At 37.5% G+C, this 27,601-nt stretch overlaps 2 protein-coding genes and 1 long non-coding RNA gene across 5 annotated transcripts in view; 1 reads left to right on the forward strand and 2 right to left on the reverse strand.

Annotated features, from left to right (window-relative positions):
- The window catches only part of pir (pirin), a 120,035-nt gene extending 119,694 nt beyond the window's left edge, over window positions 1-341 (reverse strand). Inside the window, exon 1 of the mRNA XM_028799802.2 lies at window positions 202-341. The gene's annotated coding sequence lies outside the window, so the exon portion shown is untranslated. The remainder of the gene's footprint in view (window positions 1-201) is intronic.
- On the forward strand, window positions 140-26,079 carry LOC127527662 (uncharacterized). Its single transcript, XR_007934849.1, has 3 exons — window positions 140-284; window positions 1,555-1,682; window positions 25,823-26,079. It is a non-coding gene; the product is annotated as an uncharacterized LOC127527662 (long non-coding RNA).
- Window positions 20,883-27,601, reverse strand: part of zgc:113276 (uncharacterized protein LOC553748 homolog) — a 60,185-nt gene continuing 53,466 nt past the window's right edge. Inside the window, exons 8-9 of one of the 3 annotated variants that reach the window (XM_028801095.2) lie at window positions 23,155-23,244; window positions 20,883-21,059 (exon numbers count right to left, since the gene is read on the reverse strand). In XM_028801095.2, the coding sequence (XP_028656928.1) occupies window positions 20,898-21,059; window positions 23,155-23,244 (252 nt within the window). In that variant the 3' untranslated portion in view covers window positions 20,883-20,897. Of the gene's footprint in view, window positions 21,060-22,766; window positions 23,245-27,601 lie in introns of those variants that run through there. The other 2 variants (XM_051927123.1, XM_051927122.1) reach the window with 2 other exon arrangements.

A 27,601-nucleotide genomic window follows, 5' to 3' on the forward strand; every position in this document is an offset into this window, starting at 1 on the left:
GGTGTTTTTGCGACGTGTTTTTGACTGTGGTTGGTTGCTGCCTGTGTCGTTTACAATAATACTCCTCCAGTTTGTTTTTACTATAATTAGGCATATGCAAATTATTAAGCGACCCTTCCACTGTGATCGGCATTGCTAAGAACACCTATGCTACTCACACACCGTGCCGAACTCGTCAGTTCTTCATTCATGCTACCTCACCTGTTCGCCGCTGCAGGATGACTAAAACGATATCTGACGGTGGCAGTTTTCTCCTTACCAGCAGCCACAAGTGATTACTCAAGGTGAGTCAGCACTTTCTTTCAAAGGCCGCGTGACAGAATCGTGAATTCGCGTGTCACTTGGTTGCTAAAAACAGCGTGCTTTTTCCCGAGAGAGGGTAGCGTCACACAATCCTATGTCGTGCAAAGAATTTCTGGTAGCTGAACAATCCAGTTTCAGCCAAGACTTTATTTACACGAAAGAATAAAATATAGCCCCCACCGCGCATTCTTATCAAGATAACCTTTGGAGAACGGATTTCTGGTTGGATTTCACGGTGGCAGCTTTCACATGCTACGGAAAAATAATGATTTATCGTTTAAAGATGAAGCCATCAACAGTGCTTTTTATACCAATATTATAAGCTCTGATTGTGTAAGTAGGCTCTGTGACTTTCTTATGAAAACCCGAATAACTTCAAAGAAACTGGAATAATTTAAAGAAGATATGAGATCAATTTCAAGATTATTGTCACGTGTACATAGCAAAACATAATTCATACTTGTATGTCTCCTCAGAGCAATTGACAATTAAACATTACATACAAAAGGCACACAAAAAGTTCAAATTGCATACAACATAATGTATGATATAATATTTTCAAGTATTTGTTTGCGTGTATTCCTATACATACCATATTTTTAAGTTGCAATATTTCTTATATTTGTTGTTATAACTGAAGAGAAAAGCCAAGCAAAATGACACCTTTTATTGGCTAACTAAAAAGATTACAATATGCAAGCTTTCAAGGCAACTTGGGCCCCTTCTTCAGGCAAGATGTAGTTCCCTGTGTTTATATACACACTATAGGACAAGAAAATTTTGTTTCTTGTCCTAGAGTGTGTATATAAACAGGGAACTCCAGTTTCTGCAAATTTTCTTGTCCTAGAGTGTGTATATAAACACAGGGAACTCCAGTTTCTGCATTACATCTTGCCTGAAGAAGGGGCCCGAGTTGCCTCAAAAGCTTGCATATTGTAATCTTTTTAGTTAGCCAATAAAAGGTGTCATTTTGCTTGGCTTTTCTCTACATTCATAATGGCTAACACGTACAACACTCTAGTACTATTATTATAACTGAGTACCTGTATGACCTGTGATTTTAAAGTGTACTTGAATCTACTTTTCCATGTACCAATTGCACTGTATCGTTTGCCAGATTGAAAAAAAAGCAACTGTTTAGTATTTAATAATACTGTTTGCCTTTCTAAGGCAAAAGGTGTTATGTATATCCTAAAAAGAAGGCAGCTGGGTGTCACTAATATTCTTTTCCACCAACACCTTCCTTTGCAGTGCTTTATATTCCTGAGCTGAGCAGGTGCACTTGGCAATATGCGATGCCACCAGTGAGGAAAGAGGCCACTCTACACCTGTAGAATTCATGAGAACAGATGAGGAAATGGAAGATTTCCCATACACAGGTGAGAAAGTGTGACTCTAGTGAGCCATTTTGAAAAGAGAGGACATGTTTTGTGGCCAGGTGTTTACACTTTCAACAACATACTCTCCAATGAGATGGAAGTGTGGTCTAATTTCTAAAGTCTATGACTTGCTCTTTGGTTTTGCTGACATTAAGGGTGAAATTATCATCCTGGCACCACTGAATCAGCAGGTTAACCTTTTCTTTATAAACTGAGTTTACAGGAATGTTTTATTTTTGTTCTGTGAAACAAAATTGAGGCTCAATCTCGCAAGAGCACTCTTCTGAAGTGTCTTTTGTAATAATTCTTTGGATTATGCAATTCAAACCCTGTGCAATTTACTGGTAATATTTTAAGATTACAACATTTTTTCATATTGTTTGCAATTTGTGTACATTGAGACTCAGCGGAGGTCAAGTTATTTAATGACTGAAGTAATCTACATGATTGCTGATTCCATATATGACCCCTGGCGGCACGGTGGCGCAGTGGGTAGCGCTGCTGCCTCGCAGTTAGGAGACCCGGGTTCACTTTGCGTTCTCTCCGTGTCTGCGTGGGTTTCCTCCGGGTACTCCGGTTTCCTCCCACAGTCCAAAGACCTGCAGGTTAGGTGCATTAGCGATCCTAAATTGTCCATGGTGTGTGTGTATGTGTGTACATGCCCTGCGGTGGGCTGGTGCCCTGCCTGGGGTTTGTTTCCTGCCTTGCACCCTTTGTTGGCTGGTATTGGCTCCAGCAGACCCCCATGACCCTGTAGTTAGGATATAGCGGGTTGGATAATGGATGGATGGGTGGATATATGACCCCAGAAAAGTGAATTGTTAGTACTCCAGAAAACTTACAACTTTTGAATTTACATGATTTTAAGCAGCTTACACAAAGCCCAGCAGCACAGCAAGTCAGCACTTCATAATAATGTATTGCTACACTGTAAAAGCAACAGAAAATTCCTAAATGTATTAATGTTACTAATGTTTTATTGCATGTAATGTGGTATATCATCAATATATGGCATACTGCAGTTTTTCTCAACTGCTTACACATAACTCTCACAGTTATACATTAACTAGCAAAATACCCGCGCTTCGCAGCGGAGAAGTAGTGTGTTAAAGAGGTAATGTAAACATATATATACATAAACATATATACTTATCCATATTACTAACCGAGAATGCTAAACCGGATGGACGCAGGGACATCCGGTCATGGGCCATAGCCGCAAAAAGACGTACTGCGCCGGCGCCCCAAGAAATGAGGGGCCGCGAGAGGCGGATGAGGGGCCGCGAGAGGCGGACAAGACCACAGAAAAAAGGACAAGACCACAGAAAAAAGGAGTCAAAGAAATGAGGCGCCAAGAGCACAGAAAAAAGGAAAAAGCACAGAAAAAAGTAGTCAAAAGCAGGCGCCGCACGAAACCCATTGCACACGAAACTAGCACACAAAAAAAAAGAAGACGCTCGCGCACAACAGCAAGGCACCCCCCCCCCTACAGGCACCGGACGGGACACACACCAAGAGGGGGATTTAACAAGCCCATGGGACACAAAAAAAAAGAACACAAAACCACCCCACACACCCTACAAGCAACGGACGGGACACACACAAAGAGGGGGATTCAACAAGCCCCTGGAACACAAAAAGAAAGAAGACGCTCGCGCAACAAAAATCCTCACCCCCCCCCCCCCACATCAATAAGAAGTGACACCCAAAGCCACATATCTAAAGGAAACGTCCATATTAAACATACGTCATCTCAACACCTTCACACTAGGCAGCATAGGTGGATCTCCTTACAATAAAGCACTATTAACCGTTCAACTGCAGAAAAGGCTCCATATTAACAGTGAGTGCGATCCTCCTTATTACTTATCCATATTTCACACGCTGAGGAACAAACAAGACATGAATACACGGTCACGGGTACAAAACGATTCGGATCGGATAACGGGACCAAACACACGAACACGAATGAAACAAGAAAATACACGGCGGCGCATACAACGCGCTTCGGAAACTCTGGGAGAAAAAATGTCTCGGATCAAAAAACGCAAAGCTCAAGTAACCCCGTTACAGAGACGTGCCCAAATGGACAGACACAATGAACGTAGACGCATACAGCGCGCGTCTCAAAGTGCTGCATCGAAACAAGCACGATTTCAAAAGAAAGAGCTCGCGTCTCAGAAATACAAAAAAGGGAGCGAAGAGACAGAATAAATGAACGCAGACGTGTACAACGCGCATATGACCTGCCACAAAACAAGCAAGCAAGACTCCAAAAGCAGAAAGCTCAACTGACCGACATACAAAAATGGACAAGGCTCGATACAAACAATGCACGACGTAGACTGAAACGGACTTTTCGCAAAGAGGAGGCGAATCAATTAAAAGTCAAAAATAGCGTGTCACAAATAATGGACATGCAACAACGCGGCACTCAAACGCCACAAGCAAAACATGCCCGTCGCGGACATCAACACCAGACACCTGCTAAAAGCTTACGCCAGTTGGCTGACAACGCCTTCAATAATGAGTCCACTATTGAGGAAAATTCATTGGGATTAATGAATGTCATTTGCAATCATTGTCATTCACTTAACTTCCCAGAAGAAACAACTGGCAATACAAATAATGAATTTACACGTTGTTGTCAAAAGGGACAGATTAGACTGCCTCCTTTACATTCATATCCTGAATATCTACAGAAGCTTCTAACTAACGATGTGCCTGAAAGTAAAAACTTTATGAACTGCATTAGATCCTTCAATAGTTCATTTGCTTTTGCATCTACCGGAGTACATATCAGGCCACCAAAAGGCAATGGCCCATACTGCTTTCGCATATGTGGTTAACACAACGCACTATATTATGTCCAAACAATATTAATGTTAATCACATTAATAACCAGGTCATTTCATTACTTCCTGGAGAGACACGGCTCTTTCTAAGCTCTGACAAAATTGACTCTTATGACGACAATGAACATCTGAATTTCCCATTATAATATTTGAACACTATTAACCCGGGCGGATGACCACAACACAACCTTACCCTTAAAAACGGAACAATAATCATGCTATTAAGAAACCTTAACACTAAACAGGGTTTATGCAATGGCACACGGTTAGTCGTCAACACCATGATACACAATGTTATTCAAGCAACAGTTCTTACAGAATCACATGCTAACAATACTGTTCTCATTCCTAGAATTGACCTTACGAGTTCTGACCTAGAATTACCTTTTACATTGAAACGCAGACAGTTCCCCATTAAACCTACATTTGCCATGACCATCAACAAATCACAAGGACAAACCATGGACAAGGTTGGCATCTACCTCTCTGAACCCGTTTTTGGACATGGACAACTTTATGTTGCCTTCTCACGTGTTCGACGGTCATCTGACGTTAAAGTTAAAGTTATAAATGCTCCATGCCAAGGAAGACTCATTCAAAGACAAGACACCATCTTTACTACTAATGTTCTATACAAAGAAATATTCCAATAAAACATTACTCTATGCCAAACACTCTATTTTTTATTTATATAGGCATCATCCAAACCTGCACACTATTCTATTTCTAATTCATACATCTCACTCTTTGTCATGCCCCAACGCTAGGGGTTGGCGAGCGAAGCGAGCAGGGGGCGGAGCCCCCTAGTATATTCATATCTACATATACACATATCTACACATATACATATATATATACATATACACATCCACATATATATATATATACATATATCAACATATAGCAAAATACCCGCGCTTCGCAGCGGAGAAGTAGTGTGTTAAAGAGGTTATGTGAACATATATATATATACATAAACATATATACATATATATACATATCTACATATACACATATCTACATATACATATACAGTAATCCCTCGCTATATCGCGCTTTGCCTTTCGCGGCTTCACTCCATCGCAGATTTTATATGTAAGCATATTTAAATATATATCGCGGATTTTTTGCTGGTTCGCGGATTTCTGCGGACAATGGGTCTTTTAATTTCTGGTACATGCTTCCTCAGTTGGTTTGCCCAGTTGATTTCATACAAGGGACGCTATTGGCAGATGGCTGAGAAGCTACCCAACTTACTTCTCTCTCTCTCTCTCTTGCGCTGACTTTCTCTGATCCTGACGTAGGGGGATTGAGCACGGGGGCTGTTCGCACACCTAGACTATACGGACGCTCGTCTAAAAATGCTGAAAGATTATCTTCACGTTGCTACCTTCTGTGCAGCTGCTTCCTGAAGCGACATGCTGCACGGTGCTTCGCATACGTAAAAGCTCGAAGGGCACGTATTGATTTTTGATTGAAAAACAAACTCTGTCTCTCTCTCTCTCTCTTTCTCTGCTCCTGACGGAGGGGGTGTGAGCTGCCGCCTTTAACAGCTTTGTGCCGCGGTGCGTCGCATACTTAAAAGCCAAACAGCCCTATTGATTTGTTTGCTTTCCTATCTCTTTCTGACAGGCTTTGCTCCTGACGCGCACTCCTTTGAAGAGGAAGATATGTTTGCATTGTTTTAATTGTGAGACGGAACTGTCATCTCTGTCTTGTCATGGAGCACAGTTTAAACTTTTGAAAAAGAGACAAATGTTTGTTTGCAGTGTTTGAATAACGTTCCTGTCTCTCTACAACCTCCTGTGTTTCTGCGCAAATCTGTGACCCAAGCATGACAATATAAAAATAATCATATAAACATATGGTTTCTACTTCGTGGATTTTCTTATTTCGCGGGTGGCTCTGGAACGCAACCCCCGCGATGGAGGAGGGATTACTGTATATACATATACACATCCACATATACATATATATATACATATAGAAATTTACACATATATATATACATATAAATATAGACATACATATATACATACATACATACATTTACATATATATATATACTGTATATATACATATCTACTTATTGGCTCCTGTATTTAGGATATAGCGGGTAGGATAATGGATGGATGGACATTTGTATGCATAGCCCTATTTGCCCATTTTCGTTTTTTTTTGTTTCTTCAGTAATATTTCAGCAAACCCGGAGCTTGTCAGTTCAAATCTTGGTACTGACACCACTGTGTGACCCTGAGGAAGTCACTTGACCTGCCTGTGCTGCAAAAAACAAAAGTAATGTAACAAATTATACCTCAGATGTTGCAAGTTGCTGGAATAAAGGCATAAGTAAAATAGATAAATATGTATTATACACATAGGAAGTATTAATTTATTTTCAGTCAAGTCATCTGCAGCAAACCTTTATAAATGAGGGTTTCTCCTTTTTAGATAGTGCAAACTGTTTCTTCTTCATTGAGGTTTTCTCTTTGAGAGCTTTTTTCATTTCATTGAAAATTAAAGCAGCAGCTGCCAAAATATGTAGCTTTCTTATTAATTTTTCAACATTGTGTAAAATAACTTTATAAAGTAACATAAAAGGTTTAAATACTGGTTATCCTTTTACACTAAAATATTACTAAAGAGATACAAAAAATGTAAAATGCATATGTTCTTTTTCTTTAAGGAGATTTAATATTACTGAAGAAAGAAAAAAAAACTAAAACAGCCAAATGGGGCTATGCATACAAACTTAAAACGTTTAAATAAAACAGAAATATACACTTTTATTTTTACTTGCTTAACTTGTGGAGGGTGTATCCTGTAGCAAAGCCCTAGCTTTTTTTGTGAAAGCCCGTTTCAGTCAATAAGTCTTAAAAACAGGTGTAAAGATATTGACAATAAGCTACGCAAACCCACCAAGACATGGAATCATTTAAATCAAGTATCATTACATCTTCCTTTCTTAAAGAGAAGTAAGGCAGTACTTATAAGCTTACATATATATATATATATATATATATATATATAGACATACATACATATATCTATATATATCTATATCTCTATATACATCTCTCTCTCTCTCTCTCTCTCTCTCTCTCTATATATATATATATATATATATATATATATATATATGTGTATATCTATATCTATATATACATAAATATATATATATATATATATATATATATATCTAAATCCCCGCAAAGTACTGCTTTTAAATTTTTATTAAGAAGAAAAGCTTTTTAAATTGAGGGAAAATATCCCAATAGCAATTTGTTAAGGATCTGTTTTTTTGTGAAGCAGCCTTAACACAACTTTTCCGCTGTTTTATAAACAAACACCATATAAGGTCTTCCTTTTTCCTTGCTTCACCAAGGAAGGAGCCTTTTTATTAAATCCAAGGGTTCTTCGCTTTTTTTTTTGTTTGTTTATTACAATTGTTATAGTTCTGTTTGTATGCGACGTTGTCAGTTCAGCACTCAGGTTGTAATATGACCAAGCTGTGCAAGCTTACTGTTAAGAATGCAACGTATAGTTGTACATGAGAAAAGCAATCTTGCCTCAAATCAATGGCAACCTTTTGTAGGTCTATGAACTTAATTTAAAGTTTAGGTTTACACGGTGCTTTCTTTCTGAAGTACCTGCACTCATGAATATGTCTGTATGCATCAGTCGCTCAAATCCCCGTGCTTCGCACCGGCGAAGTACTGCTTTTAAATTTTTATTAAGAAGAAAAGAAAACCTTTTAAAATTGAGGGAAAATATACCAATAACAGTTTGTTAAGGATCTGTTTTTTTGTGAAGCTGCCTTCACTCGAGTGATCACTTCGAGCTGACTTGCTGGCTAACCATAAGCGTTACCTGGTAGGTAACCACCCATACAATCAGATTGTGAATCATACTACGAATGCCGTGAATGTAATTACCCCGATCTACATGCTGTCAAATAAACGAACCACACGCCGTGGCGCAATTTTAGGGGCTTCACCTCTAGCGCTGACGTCCGAGGTTCGATTCCCGTAAGGGAGTGAAGTGAGTGGGTGGTTACCTACCAGGTAACGCTTATGGTTGGCCAGCAAGTCAGGTAACATCAGCCACGGTGCCTTCAGTTGTGAGAAGCAGATCATAGAATGGATGAAAATAGTTTACTGTCAAATAATGCAAAGAGTACGCGACACGTCTTTCCCCCTTATTCTTGGCTCATCAGGCGTACACACTCACTGTACTCGCTTACGGTAATCGAACCTTGGACGTCAGCGCTAGAGGGGCTTCGCAGCGGTGAAGTATTGCTTTTAAATTTTAATTAAGAAGAAAAGAAAACCTTTTTAAATTAAGTCTTAAAAAGAGGTGTAAAGATATTGACAATAAGCTACGCAAACCCACCAAGACATGCAATCGTTTAAATCAAGGCGCGAGTCGAAAAACACCATCCCATAATATTAGTTAACGATTAACACATTTTTATATGTATTGTAAGCATACAATACAACTGATAATATGTTGCGCTTATTTATCTGGTGTACTGACATTTTTGCGCGTTTAACGGCTGAAATCTAACGTGGTTTGTGCCCTTCAGAATGAAAAGAGTTTGCATTTACCTTTTTAATAAAAGGCGAGCTTTTAAGCCTGAGAAATCACCCCGTAAATGCACTCGTTTAATTGCACATGTGTTAATATGTATGCTTACACAGTATTAAAAGACACTCAACAATTACACAGTATTAAAAGACAGTCAACAATTAACGTCATTTACCTTCGTTCCCGCGTTTGACTTGTGCTGTAAATCTCTTCCTCGTTTTCAGTTCACGTGATTACGTAGGAGGCGTAATACGTGATGACGCAATACGTGACTCCGCCTCCTCCATTAGAGTATATGGACAAAAAACAGGTTCCAGTTATGACCATTACGCGTAGAATTTCGAAATGAAACCTGCCTAACTTTTGTAAGTAAGCTGTAAGGAATGAGCCTGCCAAATTTCAGCCTTCTACCTACACGGGAAGTTGGAGAATTAGTGATGAGTGAGTCAGTCAGTCAGTCAGTGAGTCAGTGAGGGCATTGCCTTTTATTAGTATAGATATCAAAACATTCAAGGATACTGTCATCAGTATAAAATAACATCTGTCAAAATTATACAGGGAAAAATATGGAATGGTAGAAACATTGTATATACAGCCATTAAAATTAAATGATCAGGGGCCTCATGTATAACGCCGTGCGTAGAACTCACAATATAACATGGCGTAAGCACAAAAGCGATATTGTGCGTACGCACAGAAAAATCCAGATGCAGGAATCTGTGCGCACGCAAAATTTCACGTTCTTCCACTACATAAATCCCGATCAGCGTGAAAAGTAACGCACGTGCATGCGCCTTCTGTCCCGCCCCAACTCCTCCCAGAATTACGCCTCTTTGAATATGCAAATCAATATAAATAGCCTTCTGTGAAAAGACAATGGGAAAAGCAAAGGGGAAAATCGAAGAATTTCAGCGAATACCAAGTGGAGGCAAAGGAAAAACCTTCTATTTGTTGGTTTAAACAGTGGTATAATCAACAAAAGAAAGTTGATCAAGTGACAGAGTGTCGGAGAAACTCGAAAGATCAAGTTCACAAAGTCGCACAGTACCCGAAATAAAAAAGAAATCACATATCAAAGTCGCTGTGAAAAGGCGACTCGTAGCCCACCGTCTGAGTGTCATATGAAAGCTTATTAGGGTACAGACAAAAAAAAATTGGCATACAGTGGGAAAAAAGCACGAAATGTCAACTTTAATCTCGAAATTTCCACTTTAATCACGTAGTTTATTTTGCCATTAAAGTAGAACATCATAAACTTCATCTTAAAATCGTTTATTTTACTAGTTTCTCAAGTAGCACGTTAAATGCTTTGTTCTGTATTTGATCTTCTGTGTGCTCTATGTGTGTGAATCACTGCGTGCTTCCGTTCTTTCTCTTTCTCCGACAGGACACAGAATCCATTACATTCGAGATATTACAGCTCTCTGAATAATTAAAATACTGAGATGTAAACGTGATATCATTTTCATGATGATAGGAATGAAAGCATGTTATTAAACATGGGAACACGGTGGCGCAGTGATTGTTCATATCTCACGCAAGAGGCTTGCTGCGCCATGTGCGACCTTCGATGAAATAATTTATTAGAGAAACACTGCTTCTTTCAAATATACTTTTCTTTCTCCAAATACCCAATCGCCACACAATCAGCTCTGTAATAGACGTTAAGCCATCTGTAAGCTTAGAACGCCGATTCTTCAAAACTTAAGGAACATTGAAATATCTTCGTAGTACATGTGTAATTATTCTATCCGTCTATCCTTCCAGTGTCGCGTCAGCACCAGCAATAATACAGCGCAAGGCAGGAGCTATCCGTGAACTAGCTATACGCTGCGGCACCGTGTCCTCACATGTTTAATTATTAACAATGCAGATTATTTAAATGAAGTTAAAGTTTTATCTGTATACTATAAGCAACATATTTTTCTGCATTTCATCTTAAAAATGATATTGTCATCATACGCGCTTTATAAAGTAGCGCAGGTTGTGCAATATTATAACTGTAGTGTAAGTTTACAGTGAGGTAATTGTACTTATAAGTACAAACAGTTCTACAAGGAGTACTTGATGGACTGATTGAGTGCGTTTACAGTTCTTGGGATGAAACTGTTTCTGAAACGCGAGGTCCGTACAGGAAAGGCTTTGACACTTTTTGCCGTGGTTGAGGTAGTGTGTACTTGAAACTGTATACTGATAATTCACTTTCCGATCAGCTGCTGCTGTGATTCACACTCAGATACAGTGATATAAATACTCCGAGTGGTGCAGTGAGAGTAATATGGAAAAAGATGATCCGCAGTGGCAACCCTTAACGGGAGCAGCAAAAAGAAGAACAAGATGCAGTGAGTGTAACAATGCTAAAGCAGTTATGGTATTTGGAATACTATGGCTATTCCCTGGACCATTATATTGCTACAGGTTAATTACAATCAGATGCATTATACTAATAAACAATATGCAGTTAATTTCAGTGTATTTATAAAGCCGCGTCAGGAATGTGGAGCTAAGAAAGAAAGGGTGATCACACAGGAACAGTAGCACTGTTTTGACGCTGGGTGCCGCCAGTCTGCAAAACCGAGCGCAGAAATTGCGTACGCCAAGGTATGAGTTACCGTGGAAATGTGCGTGGCTTTACGCCAAGTTTAGGTTTTATACATCGCGATTTGAGCGTGGTAACATTCGTACGCAACATTTCTGTGCGTATGCACCGTTTATACATGAGGCCCCAGGTCTGGACTCACACATGCATCATATGTTTAACTTTCTAAAAGTACCAATAAAATACTTGAGTCAAACAATTAAGATACATTATTTAAATAGTGTTTGTCAGAATGCAATGCATTAAACAAAAACATTTTAAAAAAAGCTCACAAATGATTAAATTTTACCTCAATTACAATACCATACACAACATTCTTACCATAATGCATGGTGCTCAACTCTGCTCCTGGAAACTCAAAGGTTTTTGTTCCAACTCAGTTCTTAATTAGATACAATTACTGCTGCTGAAGCAACATTTTTGTGCTTAATTTTTAGTTAACTCGCTTGTTAACATTCCGAACCTTTAAATGCCTCTTTCAGTCTTGCACAGCTGCATTCAATGTGTTTTTTTATTTTACACATCTGCATTCATTTTTTTGTCATCCTTTTATTTAGGACACAGACATAATAATCATGTGCAAATATATGCTCTCAGGAAAATCAACGACACTCATCACTTAGCCCCCACCCAATGCATTATCTCTTTTTAATGCCTCATCTTCTTAACCAGCTGCCAATTAAAAATGAGATGTAAATGACACATCAGCCAGCAGTTCATCATCTATCTTTGTACCATGTACACACAAATGTATTTGTCATGAAGTACAGTACGTGTTTTACTGTAGTCTCTCTATTATAAAAAAAAAATCTTGGGAGGGAGACGAGATGTGATCTGTCTTGCACGACACACCCTACTTACAAACAAATACTCGTAGAAACTTTAACATCCCGCGAGACAAAGAAGTGAGATAAAAGGACAGCTGCTGTACAGGCTTTTAAATGATCATTACGCAGCACGACATGCAGCTCACACAGCACGTCACAAGCAGCAGCAGCAGCTGCTGTACAGACTTTTAAACGATCGACGCGCAGCGAGACATGCAGATCATGCAACATGGCACTAGCAGCCCTGGGGGAGGTGCGGGGGAATAACTCGTTAACTACAGCTTTATTACTGGCAAATATCAAGAAATAAAAAATGAAAATAACAATCTCTTTAAATTGTATATCTGCATAACCAAACCTGGGGGTTGGCGAGCATTGGGCAGAGCCCCCTAGTATTTAAAAAGAAATGGACAAGAAAAAGTGAAGGACTGAGAGTTACTAATCTACTCTAGGCAAAGAATTTGGATGATATTACTTGGAAAGAAAAAAATCAACAGTAGAAGCATGACTTGACATAGCAGAAGGAAGACATAAAACTATATAAAAAATGTTGTTGGCAGCGATTGGCTTCTAATTAAACAACTGATGTTGGAGAAAAACACTGCATTCACTTCAGCCCTGTAAGTCCAAAGTTGAGCACCCAAGTATGAACAAAAATATTTGTAAACTGTTCAAACAATTACTAACTTATTCACTTTCTGACAAGGTCTATGGTCATTTACTATCGATCACCATGCAGTGAAAAATGAGTAATATGGTTAAAGGTAGTTGACCTAGATTTGATGAGGAGTGGTGAACCATTCCTTGACAGTTAATAAAGTATGTTGTCCCAAATGACAAAATAATTGTTGCCTGGGTAGCCAAGTTGGAACAATCAACCATGCAGTATATCAAGGGGTGTCAACAAATAATTGATTTGTAAGGCCCAAGTGTTGCATGCCGACGGACAACCTCTTGGGTGGTGATTGCAGCACAAACAGTGACAATTTAACCTCATTTGGTCTATTGCACTTTGTCCTATGATACTTTGCCATTGTAGCCTTATAGACCAATTGAGTATTTACTCATCAACATAGAAGAACTAATTTGGGGAAGCATTTCTTTTAAGCTCCAGGATTCTCTAAATAAAGACAATTTTGCATAATTAGTGATTAAGAAATTATGTATTTCTTAAAGTACCGTAACATTACTTCCTACTCTTTTGTGTAAGCCAAGTCTTTAATATTATAGTACTATGTAGAAATGCATAGCTTATCTGCACATATAAGTAGTGCATCTCTTCGACGTGTTCATTGTTCTTCTCAAACGACACGCATTTATAGACATCCTCATTAAGCAATCAATGGTGGATATAGGAATACAATGTTATGTTCTGATGGATTCAATTTTCTTCTAGTATGTGACATTGGGATTCTAGTAGCCTTGGGATTTTAAATTAGTGAAACATGTTTTTCAAATAAAGTCTTGTTCTAGAGTGAATATTGTTTCACCTACCTACAACTGGCCTTTTCTGAACTCTACAAACCAAACCATACAAAATCAGACTCGACCATGCAGTCACCTTTCTACTATGAAAGCCAAATATCCTAGAATTTACTGTTAATTTTTACACACTCACCAGTTCCAAGTCATGAAGGTTCGTATGATTCCCAGTACATTGATTTTCAGTCTCCATTCTGCTACATGCATACTCATTGCATGGATAGTTATATTTTTAGTTAGAATGGTTGTTATTTAATTTGAAACAAGTTGTGTTCCTCTTCCTCTGCTTCTTCCCCTACATCTTGTTCAATGTGCCCTTTGATGCTCCATTGCCTTCTGTATTATTCACTTTTGTGACATTTTGTTGTTGAAGAATTAAGAGCAAATAGCTGGCTGGATATTGTGAAGGACAGCCGGGTCCCATGCCCGGCAGGGATGCCCCTGCTGCATCTGTTCCGGGGGAGCCACCATGGGCAGCTCAATACCTCCCCCGGGACGCTTGGTGGCAGCCTCCCTGGTGGACGATGATTCCCCAACCTGGCGCAAGGCTCCATGGGAGATGGAGTCTTCCACAGCCTGGTTGGGGGCTTGGATGGCCGCCAGGGGGAGCTGCATGGACTTTCCAGCCCAACTGGTCGACTCGTCAGCCCCACCCGGAAGGTCAATTAGGACCAGGTAATCAAGCACCTGGAACGCTTCCGGGTGGGGTATAAAAAAGGCCAGTCACCACCACTCGAGAGAGCCAGAGTCGGGAGGAGGAGGAGGACGACTAAGCGGACTAAGCCTGAGGAGGAGTGGTGGTGCTGAGGTGGATAGAGAGTGTAATTGTGAGTGTATTTGGGACTGTGTTGGGCCTGTGGGACACGGGGAAGACGTGCCCCACGGCTGAAGAAATAATAAAGCGTGTTGTATTTAAGTACGTGCCTCTGCCTGAGTCTGTGCCGGGTTGGACGCTATATAGCACCTTTTACAATATGTTTTTTCAGGTGAAGACTGTTGTAGTTTATTGGCACTTTGAACTGTGTATTTGCAGTCACAGCACAAGTGCTCGTAACTGTTACACAATAAGAATTGTGTGAGGCAACATGAGTGAACCTGAATTGCAAATTAATCGGATGCAAGCAGAATGTATTTTCAGTTCTGTGGAGTTATTTGTTCTGTGAATTTAGTACTAACATCAGATCACTTTGGTTCATTTACTTACAGGGAATAGGAAATTGTGGAAAAACTCTGATAGCAATCCACTTGTTATATGTAGACAAGTGTATTCTGTGACAAAGGTTTGTATTTTGTTTTAATCTTCTCTTGTATGTTACCCATTGCATTTGTGTGTTATTTAGGATCTTATCCACATTAAAACAAAATATTTCTCTCCAGCAACTACAGTGGAAGATATAAAGACAAGGATATATGTACTTAAAAATATTATACATTCCTTTTTCTTTTAATGAGGAATTTGCTCCTGTACAACAGTACATGTGTTTTACAATTTTTACAGAGGAGTCTTCCACAATTCTATATCAATGTTCAGAGGTGCTAGGGGTAGTGGAATGTCATCACGCTGTCCGTAGGTGAGCTTCAAGTTCCACAGATTGATTTCAGTTATTTAATACTTGGGGAAAGTTATTTTTTTCTAAAGGTTACCAATACAGTAAGAATACTTTTTTCTTGCTGACCTCCATTAACTTTAAGAATACTTTTTTGAACACTGCACACAACCATAAATAACTTAACAAATTAAATTCCATTAATCTGCACCAACTGTAGTCATTCTTAAATATTAGCTTTAAGCATATTTCTTAACACAAAACTTGCTGCCCAGTTAATGTTTGTGTTTTTATGTCCTATTTGAGAAATACCCTTCTGCATCTCATTTCATTTAACATGTCTTTACATTATTAATAAGCTAAATTGCTAAAATATATTAGTTGTGCAGTATGTATGCTCTAAATATAGTTCTGGGAGGTATACCCGTTCATACCGAAAACCGTTTTTTATTTTTGTTATGATATGGATTTTTCTTATGCCGCAACACCCATGGCGCAGCGGGAAACTGTTTAAGGGGGACCTTTTTCACTGCTACACCGCTAAACACATGCAATGGAGTACATGCATTAGTGGAGGTGTTGCGCGGGGGCTCTTTTTCACTGCTACACCGCTAAACAAGCATACAACGGAGTACATGCGTTAGTGGAGGTATTGCGCGGTGAAAATGGACAGAGAACATTGCGAAACTGAAGCTGTAGCAGACAATAAAGTTGAACATGATAACACAGAAGAACTTTTGCTGGAAAAAGGAGTCACGTTTGTTGTCTGGAGATACTTTGGATGTAACAGATCGGATGTGGACCATTATGTTCAAATTTGTGAATACTGTTTCTATACTATACTGTTTCTATACTACTGGATAATACTGCAAGCCAAGTTGTATTTTTCAATACTGTGTAATGTACCTGGGTACTGAGTAATAGTGTGACGACATGTTGACTTTATTCTCGACATTTCCACTTTAATCTCGATGCTTATGACGAGAATAAAGTCGACATTTCTACTTTATTCTCACCATTTGTCGAGATTAAAGTCGACATGTTGCCTTTATTCTCGTAATTTGTTATTAAAGTAGAACATCGTAAACTAAACTTCATCTTAAAATGAATATTTAATTTACTAGATTTTCTCAAACCCCGTCATAAGTTATTTAGCACATTAAATGCTTTGTGTTAAGTGTTCCCCCGACCCAGTTGTTAATCGCTACGCTCTTCTTAAACTGACTTCCTCTTGCACTAAGAGGCAGCGATCGCTGCACAGAATACATTCACTTCATGATATTCCTGCTCTCTGAAAATGTAGAATGCTAAGATACTTTTTCATAATGAAATGCATGCAGTGAATTAGACATTGATTTTAGGATGAAGTTTAGTTTACGACATTCTACTTTAATGACAAAATAAACTATGAGAATAAAGTGGAAATGTCGGCTTTAATCTCAACATATAGTTTTTTTTTTCCTTCACTGTGTCCGTACTTTTTTTCTTCACTGTGGCCCTAATACGATTCCGTAGGGCTATACCACAAACAGCATTATAAATTCAAGTTGCAGTTTTATTATTTATGTATATAGCTTAGCTTGAAGCAAGGTCCATATTAATGCAGTTTGCCTTAATGATGGTTCATTTGGTAAAGATGTCATCACCAAGTTGCACTTGTTTTATTTTATTTTATTTTTATTTGGTGAATACTGTGTAATGTACCTGAGCTTGAAGTTTTGGAAGTAATAGTATTATTACTGGAAGTTGCACTGTTATTTATTTTATTGTTATTATTTATTAGTTTAAATATTATGCAGTTTAATGATGATAAAGTTGTTTAAAAAGTCACTTTAATATGTCAGTGGATGGAGATTGTTAACATTAACAAAGTGTAGTTGGTTTACAAAAAATATTTACTATTTATTCCTTTTCTAAGACGTGTTCAGTGCAATACAACTTTTGACAAGCACCTCTGGATGTTTTACTAATTCTAAATGCCTCTTTGGATGGTTGAAAATATGTTGTCAAAATTTTAGTTTAAGTTGTTTGCAAACATTGTTCAATAAAAAGGCTCTATATTTTGACTGCATCTGTCATGCAATGTGATTCCTTCTCTTCATTTGTGCCACCCCCTTGAAAACTATCACTTTATGGGGCCATGCAAACCTGCATTAATACTTGTGTGCACATTACAATGTTTTTTTGTACAATGTACAATTCTCGTGACAGTGGAATAGGTTATTCTTTGCCAGTAATTGCAGTGGAAAATGTGGTTGACATCCACTCATGCATGGGAAAAAATACTGTTGAATACTGTGAAAAATACCGTGATATAGAATTTTGGTCATACCGCCCAGCACTATATAAATATATGTACCTTAAAAGAAACCAGGCTTACAGACCCCATTGACACAATGATCAGTAGTTGAGGTTTAGTTTTACTAGTTTTAGTAGTTTTAATTAGTAAAAGAGATCATACATTCTCATGAAAAAATTAAGATTTTTTTAGAAATTTACTACTCTGAAAAACCTAAGGATGTTTATCCCTTCCCATCCACCCATTTTTTTTGTGAGCCTACTTCTTCATTACAAGATCACAGCAAGTTGGAGCCTGTTTTTTCAGCATTTGGCACAAGGAGTAACTAGTCCTGGATAGTGTGCTAGTTCATCACAAGTACTTATGCATGTCCCTCAGAAACCAGTTTAGTATTTACAATGAGCTTAACCGCATGTCTTTGGGAATAAATAAAAAAATCTTACAAGCATCATACAGTCACTGACTAGGCAGGGAATCACACATATATAATCATCTTTCAAATATGCTTCCCATTCTATTAAAGAACCAACATATGGAGCCAGCTTTTAGTTAATGTGAGAAAAATGGGTCTTTCACTAATTAGAAATTCTACAAATGGTAATGTATTTCTCATAACATAATATTTTCAAACCCTGCACAGTGAATGACTGGAACTCTTAAGTGAGTTTGAGAATTTAATGTTGCACTATTGCTAAGAATTTATGATAAATGTCCATGATACAGACAATTAAACGATCTTGGTAAGTGGCAAATCTTATTTTTTGTGATTCTGCTGGACAACCTGACATATTGAAGGAAGTGTTTGTCTTTGTGGTTGTGACTGTATTATACCTCTCTTTGCAGGAAGAATTAAACTTAAGTTTTGAAAGTTCTCAAAGGCCTTTAGTTAAAACAACATGGGAGGAACTGATAATCATTCAGTAGTCTGTTATAGCATCTATATCAAATCATGTGTGAGGACTTATTCTAATGTGTGTTGCAGAAGTGGTTGTCTAGCACAGATTGTTTGATATTGCTGTCCACATTTGTACAGTGAACTGGCTCTAGTCGTGTTGTCAGAACTACAGTGGGCTAGCATTGACTCATCTTCGGCAATAAGTTTTGTGTCCTTATTTGGAGTGTAAGACCACAGGATGCAAATAGTATGAATGATGGTACAATGTCTACAACAATCTCAAGTAGCATACTGGCAGAAAACTATGAGGTATGGGTAAGGGAATGCAGTCCGTTGTGATAGCAAATTGGCTCTATAGTTTATTATGGACAATGTGACCACATAACGAGGAGTTCATGTGACTGGTTTTAAAATGTTTGATGAAAGTGTTGCCTGCTGTCATTTTCTATTAAGAAAAGGCCCATTGACACAAAACTACCATCTCTTGGCAGTACCTCTTTGACATAAGCATCCTTCTATCACTAATTGCCTCTCAAAGTTTTTCTATACGTAAATTTTAAAGAAACATTCTGCAATGCCAAATACAGTCTGATCCACAGTCTGGTTGAATGCCGCCCTAGAGGAATAATTATGAGACAAAATGCCATTCACTATCTGTATGACTCCAGGTCGCATTGCAAAGCTGGTTGTATCCCCACCATGGAAAAGTACCTGGTACTAATGATCCTAACATGTTGCACCCTTCTAGACCAATATATTCTATTGTTTGTTGGTTTTCCTGCAAATTGGACCACTGCTTGTGTGTGTTTTATTCCAACAGTGTAAAAAGCTATTTGCTATGTCAATATCCATACTTTTAAGTTTTATTTATATTTATTGCACACAATGGAGCCTCAAAAATTAGTTTGGAGGGAAGCCATGAATAACTAATCCAGCTCTGCTGCTTGCTGGATACTGCTGTCTTACTAATGCTGAAGTAGTCATTTCAAATTCTAGACATGTCACCTGATCAATAATATGTAGCTCATTATTAAAAAAAAACAGCTGCAATATCAGCAGCTGTTGGGTTTATTTTTTTTTTTGGAGGATTTTCACAATACTTGCAATTATTTCAGCTTATAATGCTGATATACTGTATTTAACATTCTTCTTTCATTATTTTTAATTTGTGTTCTATTTTGTTTTGCTTAGAGCTTTGTACTGGTGTCTTTTGTGAACTATGTGTCTCGCTGCTACATGGGCTGTGGGGAGTGGAAGCAGGCTTAAGGTGGAGTCTTGGGGGAAAGCACTTCATGAGGACTTGGGGCACTTCCCTAGAGGTAGCTTAGTGACGGGGTCAGGGTTTATTAACAGTGCGTTCCGGCAAAAAGGAGTAGTATGTGGTGAGAAGGGAGCGAATGGTTAAAGGGCAGGCAAGAGGTAAACAGGATGAAGGTAACTTGTTTTTATTATCTTGGTGGTGTCCCCATACCCTAGACAATGGGCAGCGGTAGGGCAACGTGTCTTATTAGACTAGTCATCACATTATCTTGATTCCATGATAGCACTGGCAAAGACAAAAATATTTCCCTCAAAGTATTATTATTATTATGAAATTGGAAAAACATATAAAGCAGTGTTAAATATTTTTACAGGTAACAGATACAAAGTAGGAAACATTCCAGGATGAACTACCCATTCATGACAGGACACATCTTAAAATTAAACAATTTGGTGAATTTCACCATTTTTTATTTTTCATTAAAACTCCTTTGTCAACTAATATGAATGTGAGACTAGCTTCCAGAATTTTTTTTTTCATTTAAGTAATGTTTTGACAGCAGTGGCATAGTGTCACTGTGGTAGTGTTTTAATCCTCAACTGGGGAACTATCTATGTGGTTTCAGGTAATTCTCACCATGTCTATGTGAGTTTTCCAGTATTCCAGTGTCCTTCCACATCCAAAAATGTGCAGATTATGTTGACTGGCATCATTAAATTGACACAATATGTGTGAGTATGAGTTTCTGGATTGAATCTCCTGTAATAAACTATTTTTCCATCTTGGATTAGTTTCAGATTAAGCATGTACATGAAATGCATCAGTGATTAGATGCAGTAGTTTGATTTCTGCAGAGTAAGCAGTTAAAGCCACATGAGCCCATGCATCTGCTGAAGATATTCCTCAGTTTCAGCTTTTTCAAATGGCTGACAATCATCTAAATCCCTGTATTTATTAAAAATAGCCTTTGCAATCCGAGCACTTGCTGCTTGTCCTCCAGCTAGATTAACTGCATGAGGTCCAATCTGTAAATGAAATATAGCCACAAATTTACAAAATCCTTTAACATACAACATACAAACATTTACCATGACTGATAGAGAGGAACTTTGTTGACATTCAGTCATAGTAAGATATTTATAATGAAATGGGTTTTCCAGTTTGAATTTGTATATTTTAAATCTTAAGCAGTTAGTTAGTAATATGAAAATATAGTTTCTGGACAAAACAATAATTTGCATTGTTTTGCTTCTAATTTATTTCACATAAAACTTTCTATGCCTTTTACACCAATATTTACTTTAAAAAAAATATTCAAACTACATATCAAATGAAAAATCAATATACACCAATCAGCCCTAACATTATAACCACCCACCTAATATTGAGTAGGTCCCCCTTTTGCCGCAAAAACAGCCCTTACCCATTGAGGAATGGACTCCACTAGACCTCTGAAGGTATGCTGTGGTATCTGGCACCAAGCCGTCAGTATTAGATGCTTGAATTCCTGTAAGTTACGAGGTGGATCCTCCAGCACATTCCACAGATGCTCAATTGGATTGAGCTCTGGAGAATTTGGAGGCCAAGTCAACACCTCAAACTCGTTGTTGTTTTCCTCAAACCATTCCTGAACCATTTTTGCAGTGTGGCAGGGCACATTACTCTGCTGAAAGAGGCCACTTCCCTCAGGGAATAAAGTTTTCATGAAGGTCTTGTTCAGCAGCAGTGTATAGGCAGGTGGTACTTGTCAAAGTAATTTCCACATGAATGGCAAGATGCAAGGCCAGCAGAACATTGCCCAAAGCATCACACTTCCTTCCAAGATGTGCTAAATAGTGGAGGAATCCAGCACATTGTCTGTGGATGTTATTGCCAATACCCACTTATTAGGGATCCATAAAAGTGCCTGGCTGTAAATTACTGAGGTGCAGAGTCATGCATACTGTATAAAGTTGTGTTCAGCTCAAATAAAGGCTTAGGAGCCTGGCCTATTATGTGCGATATGGCTGAAAATGTGAAATGTAATACAACCAAAGGCCTCCAAGAGTTTTGGTGTTTCAATGGACACCTTAAGTTTAAAAGGGTACAGTAGCAACAGATAGGTGCTTCACAGCTGTGAGCCAGACCAGAGGCTCTCAGGTTGTTATATATGAAGAATTCATTATGAGGAGAAGAATTGTTTTTTGGTGGAAGAAGTAAACGTGAAATGGATCAGCTATCCCTTCCTGCTATTTATGGATTTTTTGATTTTTTTAATATGATTTGCACAGGAAATGTATACTACATGTTTCTTAGGCAGCATGTAATAGTCTTACATCATTATGCCCTTATTATTTTGAGGAGAGATATATCAGAAACAAATATATTTATAATTCCCCTGGAAACAAAATAAAAACTTTAAAAAATATTGTTAAGTAAGATATAGTGTTATCTTTTATGCTTTAAAGATGAATTACACAAAGTTGCTGAACAATATTTATAGATAAAATGTTTGCTTTCTGTATACAATCTCATCAAGTAACTTTTTGGATCCCACAGCAAACCACGAACTATTACACCTTAAATTTTTGCATAGTTTATTTTGTGCAGCAATAGTGTTATCTTTTATGCTTTAAAGATGAACTACACAAAGTTGCTGAACAATATTTATAGATAAAATGTTTGCTTTCTGTATACAATCTCATCAAGTAACTTTTTGGATCCCACAGCAAACCACGAACTATTACCCCTTAAATTTTTGCATAGTTTATTTTGTGCAGCACCTGTGTATTGTGAACAACAGTTATCATAAGCACATTGTGAAACAGTTTTTAATGTATCTCCAAATAGATATATTACAGAATACTGTTACCGCATTGATTGCTAAACACACAGAAGTTTGTATTATTTTTAGTATGTCTAATTCTGATCGGTAGTTAGACACTTCCTATTTTTTCTGTTTTAACAAAATATGGCAGTGCACAAAGAAGGTTTTACTAAAACTAATCCTATTAGGTGGTTTATGTTGTAATTTATGTAATAATAGCAATATATATATATATATATATATATATATGTGTGTGTAGTTACTCTTATGAAGGTAAAACCATTCATCAAAATGTAAAAATGAAAATACTTGACCTGCAGAGCTGCATACTGCCCCATTAAATAACAATTACAGCCAGGAGCCCATTGGAGATTTTCTGAAAGGCAGGGCCAGCCATCAAGAACCTAAAAGTATGAACCACAGCAAACAGAAATATTTTATGATTGATATAAATATTATTAAAATCAAGCAATGTCATAAGCATGTACTGCTTTGTTTTAAAACGGCACTGGAGCCTGATAATCATTGCTGCTTTTTAAAAAATAAGAGCTAGATAAGAATGCTAATGACAATTACGTTAGCGTTATTATACAGTGAAATTTAATAGAAATTACAACAGTGCAATACACAGGGAACACAAGTGCAACATCATTGCATTACTACATATATTTCTAATCATTAACTATATGAAAAGTACTTTACTGTGATACACAACCACTTTCTGAGCCCAGAAAAAGTAGCCAAGGAGGATAAGTTCTTGGAACATGATGTTTTAGTGACTAAGAACATAATGAACATAAGGAAGGAATGGCATGAGGACTAACAACATAATGCCAGTAATCGAACATATGAAGCATTGCATTCTAAATACAGGAGAACATAACATTAATTTACCAACAAACAGAATTTTTATTTGTAATCTTGGATTACCAGAAAGTGTGCTGTTCTGATCTTTATACCAGTGTGATGGTGAAGTCGCACGCTGTGCCCTTTGTAGAAACCTCACCACTAAATGGAGGTGCTCATAAAGAAAGAAATGGCATTGGAAAAGACAAAAGAATATTTTAACCATCTTAAATACATTTTATATTAAATAATGAACAAGAGTCATCCAAAATGGAAAAAAATGTAAACTAAAATGTAAAATAACATCAGAATAAAATTAGGAAAAACACTGGAATAAATCCATGTCCTTGCCACAGCACTGGCCTAACTACACTGGACTTAAAACTCTTTTCTGTCTGGTGGGTTGTCTTATATGTTTGCCCACCTACAAAACTAACTTCTCTCCCTCACCTACTGTGCCTTTTGCTCAAGGCACTATTGTTTCTTTGTCCCAGCAGATGAACCCTTAATCCTAACTCAACTCTTGACTGCAAGTTCAAAGTCCCTGGGGTTGAAAGAACTTTTTAAGCCTTAGCCATAAACCACTTCTGAGTGTCCCAGAGGAATTTCTTATGGGGTTGTAGATGTTGTGTAGAAGTTCTATTCTTATTTGCCTGGAGTTCTCTCCGACAGCTCTTACTTGAAGTTCTGGATTGCAGAAGTATTTTTATAAAGGGGCATTTAACTCCCAGGTAGCATAAATACTATGATTCAAAAAAGGCAACAAAAAATAATATATAGGAGTCCCTGTTTAATGTAATTGTGATCACAACCTCACACCACTTTATAACTGTAAAATGAATATGTACTATATTCTGTGTATTTTTAAATATACTGTATATAATTGTTATTAAGTAATCCTGATCACTGTTATTGCTAATAATTTCAAATGCAACAAAAGTACATTGCCCTCCGTAATATTTGGGACAAAGATAATTTTTTTCTTGATTTACCCGTCTGCTCCACCATTTAAAATTACAAATCAAACAATTCAGACATGATTAAAGTGCACATTGCAGACTTTAATTTAAGGATATTTGCATACATTTCAGTCACACCATGTATAAAAGGCAACACTTTTTTCTGCATGGTCCCCCATTTCAGGGCACCATAAGGTTTGGGACATAGCAATGGTAATAAAGCAGTCATATTTAGTACTTTGTTGCATATTCCTTGCATACAATGACTGCTTGAAGTCTGTGATTTATAGACATCACCAGGTGCTAAGTATGTTTTCTGCTGATGCCAAGATTCTGATGTAGCCATCTTCAGCTCCTGCTTGTTTCGGGGCTTGTTTCTTTAAGTTTTCTCTTCAGCATGTGGAAGGCATGCTCAATTGGATTTAAATCAGATGACTAGCTTGGCCGTTCAAGAATTTTCTATTTTTTAGCTTTGAAAAAATCCTGAGTTGCCTCAACAGTATGTATGGGATCATTATATTGTTGTAGGATGAAGTGCTCTCTGGAACTTGAGCAGATAAGATGTTTCTATACACCTTAGAATTCACTCTGCAACTGCCGTTAGCAGTTCCATCATCAATGAAGATAAGCATGCCAGTACCTGAGGCTCCCCAAGCCATAGCACTCCCACAACCATGTTTAACAGATGAGCTGGTATGCTTTGAATCTTGGGCAGTTCCATTTTGTCTCCACAGTTTGCTCTTGCCATCACTCTGATACAGGTTTGTCTTTGTGTCCTCTGTCCACAAGACCTTATACCAGAATTCTACAGGCTCTTTTAAGTACTTTTTCGCAAACTGTAATCTAGCCATCCTTTTTTTTGTGGCCAACTAGTGATTTGCATCTTGCAGTATGGCCTCTGTATTTCTGTTTATGAAATCCTCTGCAGATAGAAGTCTCTAACACACATCTGCCTCCAGAAGACTGTTTCTGATGTCAGACGGGCATTTGGGGCTTTTTCTTTACCATGTGGATTCTTCTGTCATCAACAATGGAGGTCTTCCTTGGCAATTACAGTACCTTTGCAATTACTGAGCTCACCAGTGCATTCTTTCTTGTTAATGATATTCCAAACAATTGATTTAGGTAATCCTATGGTTTTATTGATATCTCTAATGGTTTTATTGTTGTTTTTCAGCCTCATACTGGCTTCTTTGACATTCATTGGCACAGCTCTTGTCCTCATGTTGAACAATGGCAACTACAGTCTCCAAAGGATAGATGCAAGCCCAGGTATTTCATGCCTGCATTAAAGAAGCAATACAACCCACCAGATTTATAACAAACACCTGTGACAACAAAATGTCCCAGACATTATGGTGCCTTGAAATGGAGGACCATGTATGAAAAGTGTTCTAATTTCTATATGGCAAGACAGAAATGTATGCAGATAACCTTAAATTAAAGTCTGCAATGTGCACTTTAATCATGTCTGAATTGTTTGATTTGTTATTTTAAACTGTGAAGCAGAGGGTTAAATCAAGGAAAAATGTGTCTTTGTCCCAAACATTACGGAGGTCACTGTATGTAAATAAAATTCTCTATTTTTAAATGTCGAACATGGATTGCACCCAAGCTATACTTTTGAGAGCGAAGTGTTACAATGCTCCTAACTTTCACACAAAATGACTTTTACAAACAACAAAATAATTGTCAATTATTTTTTATGGTCCAATAAGTGCTTTTTCCATTCATTTTCTGTTTCCACTTACATTACAGGATTGTTTGTTGCCATACCTAAACCGCAGCGAATTGTGAACGTGTCACTACAGTTCATTGTAGGACACACACACAGACTAATTCAAATATTACCAGTAGAGAGACAGTGTCTACAAAATAAGGATATGTTTGTGATAAGAAAGGAAGAAAAGCCATTTAGAGAGGGTGAAAATTTGAAAACTCCACACAAGAAATTAGCCTGGATATGTAGCCAAGTCCATAGACCTATTGGGCAGCAATGCTAACAATTGTCACAGTCTTAAATGGTATTTACTGTTTCATATTATTTTATGTTTGATGTTTCTCTTTTGAATGCTAAAATACATTGCATATTTCTAGTTATTTTAAGTGTTTTTGTATACATCACAGTTTTATATCAGTTAGGTTGGGTGCTCCATTAGAATAATTAGGTGGTTGCCAGCTCTGCTTGTGACAGTTCTGTTCTAATGTATAATGGATATTAGACTGACAGCATAATTTGGTCACACAAACATTACACAGTGAGAACAAGGGAGAAGAGAGGTTCAGACTTCAGCATGCTGTTTCTGTTTTGCCAGCTGTAGACTATAGACAAAATTCCTGCTCTTTTTTATTTTCCCCAACAGAGATAGTCTGATAGATATTCCTAGAGTTCTGCTTTGATCACTACACTTTTCTCTTTAATGCTCTTTCATCTCATGCCATAAGCAAAATGTTGCTGTCAAGATTCAGACAAACACATGGATTTCTCTCAACCTGAGGTTGGTATCTTCTGTTTTTGCTCTCATTTTGATAACCATCTCATTCCATGGATCCTGATATATTTTTTAAGTCCATTTTAGGACTGATGTTATGGAATTTCTTAACTGTCACATGTTTTATATAATGTAATTATTTTATCGTGTATACCCAATAATAATACTTAAAAATGTTTTGAAGATTTGATAATTCACTTCTAGAAATTTTTAGATAAAGGCCGATTAAATTGTAGGAAGTCGACAACAGATCTACTAAATTATAACATTTTTCAGTAAAATGACAATTACTACTAAAATGTATGCATATGTTTTAAACTTGACTATAAGATATTTTTATCAGATATAGTTACAAAATAAAAAAAACTTTGACAGCCATGTGTTCTTGGACATCAATAACTTTTATATGAATTTGAGTGGACTAGGACAGGCATTCCATCCAGTGTTACATTCTGGAACAGCAT

Source organism: Erpetoichthys calabaricus, chromosome 4 (genome assembly GCF_900747795.2).
Source record: "Erpetoichthys calabaricus chromosome 4, fErpCal1.3, whole genome shotgun sequence".
In the NCBI taxonomy this organism is placed as follows: domain Eukaryota; kingdom Metazoa; phylum Chordata; class Cladistia; order Polypteriformes; family Polypteridae; genus Erpetoichthys; species Erpetoichthys calabaricus.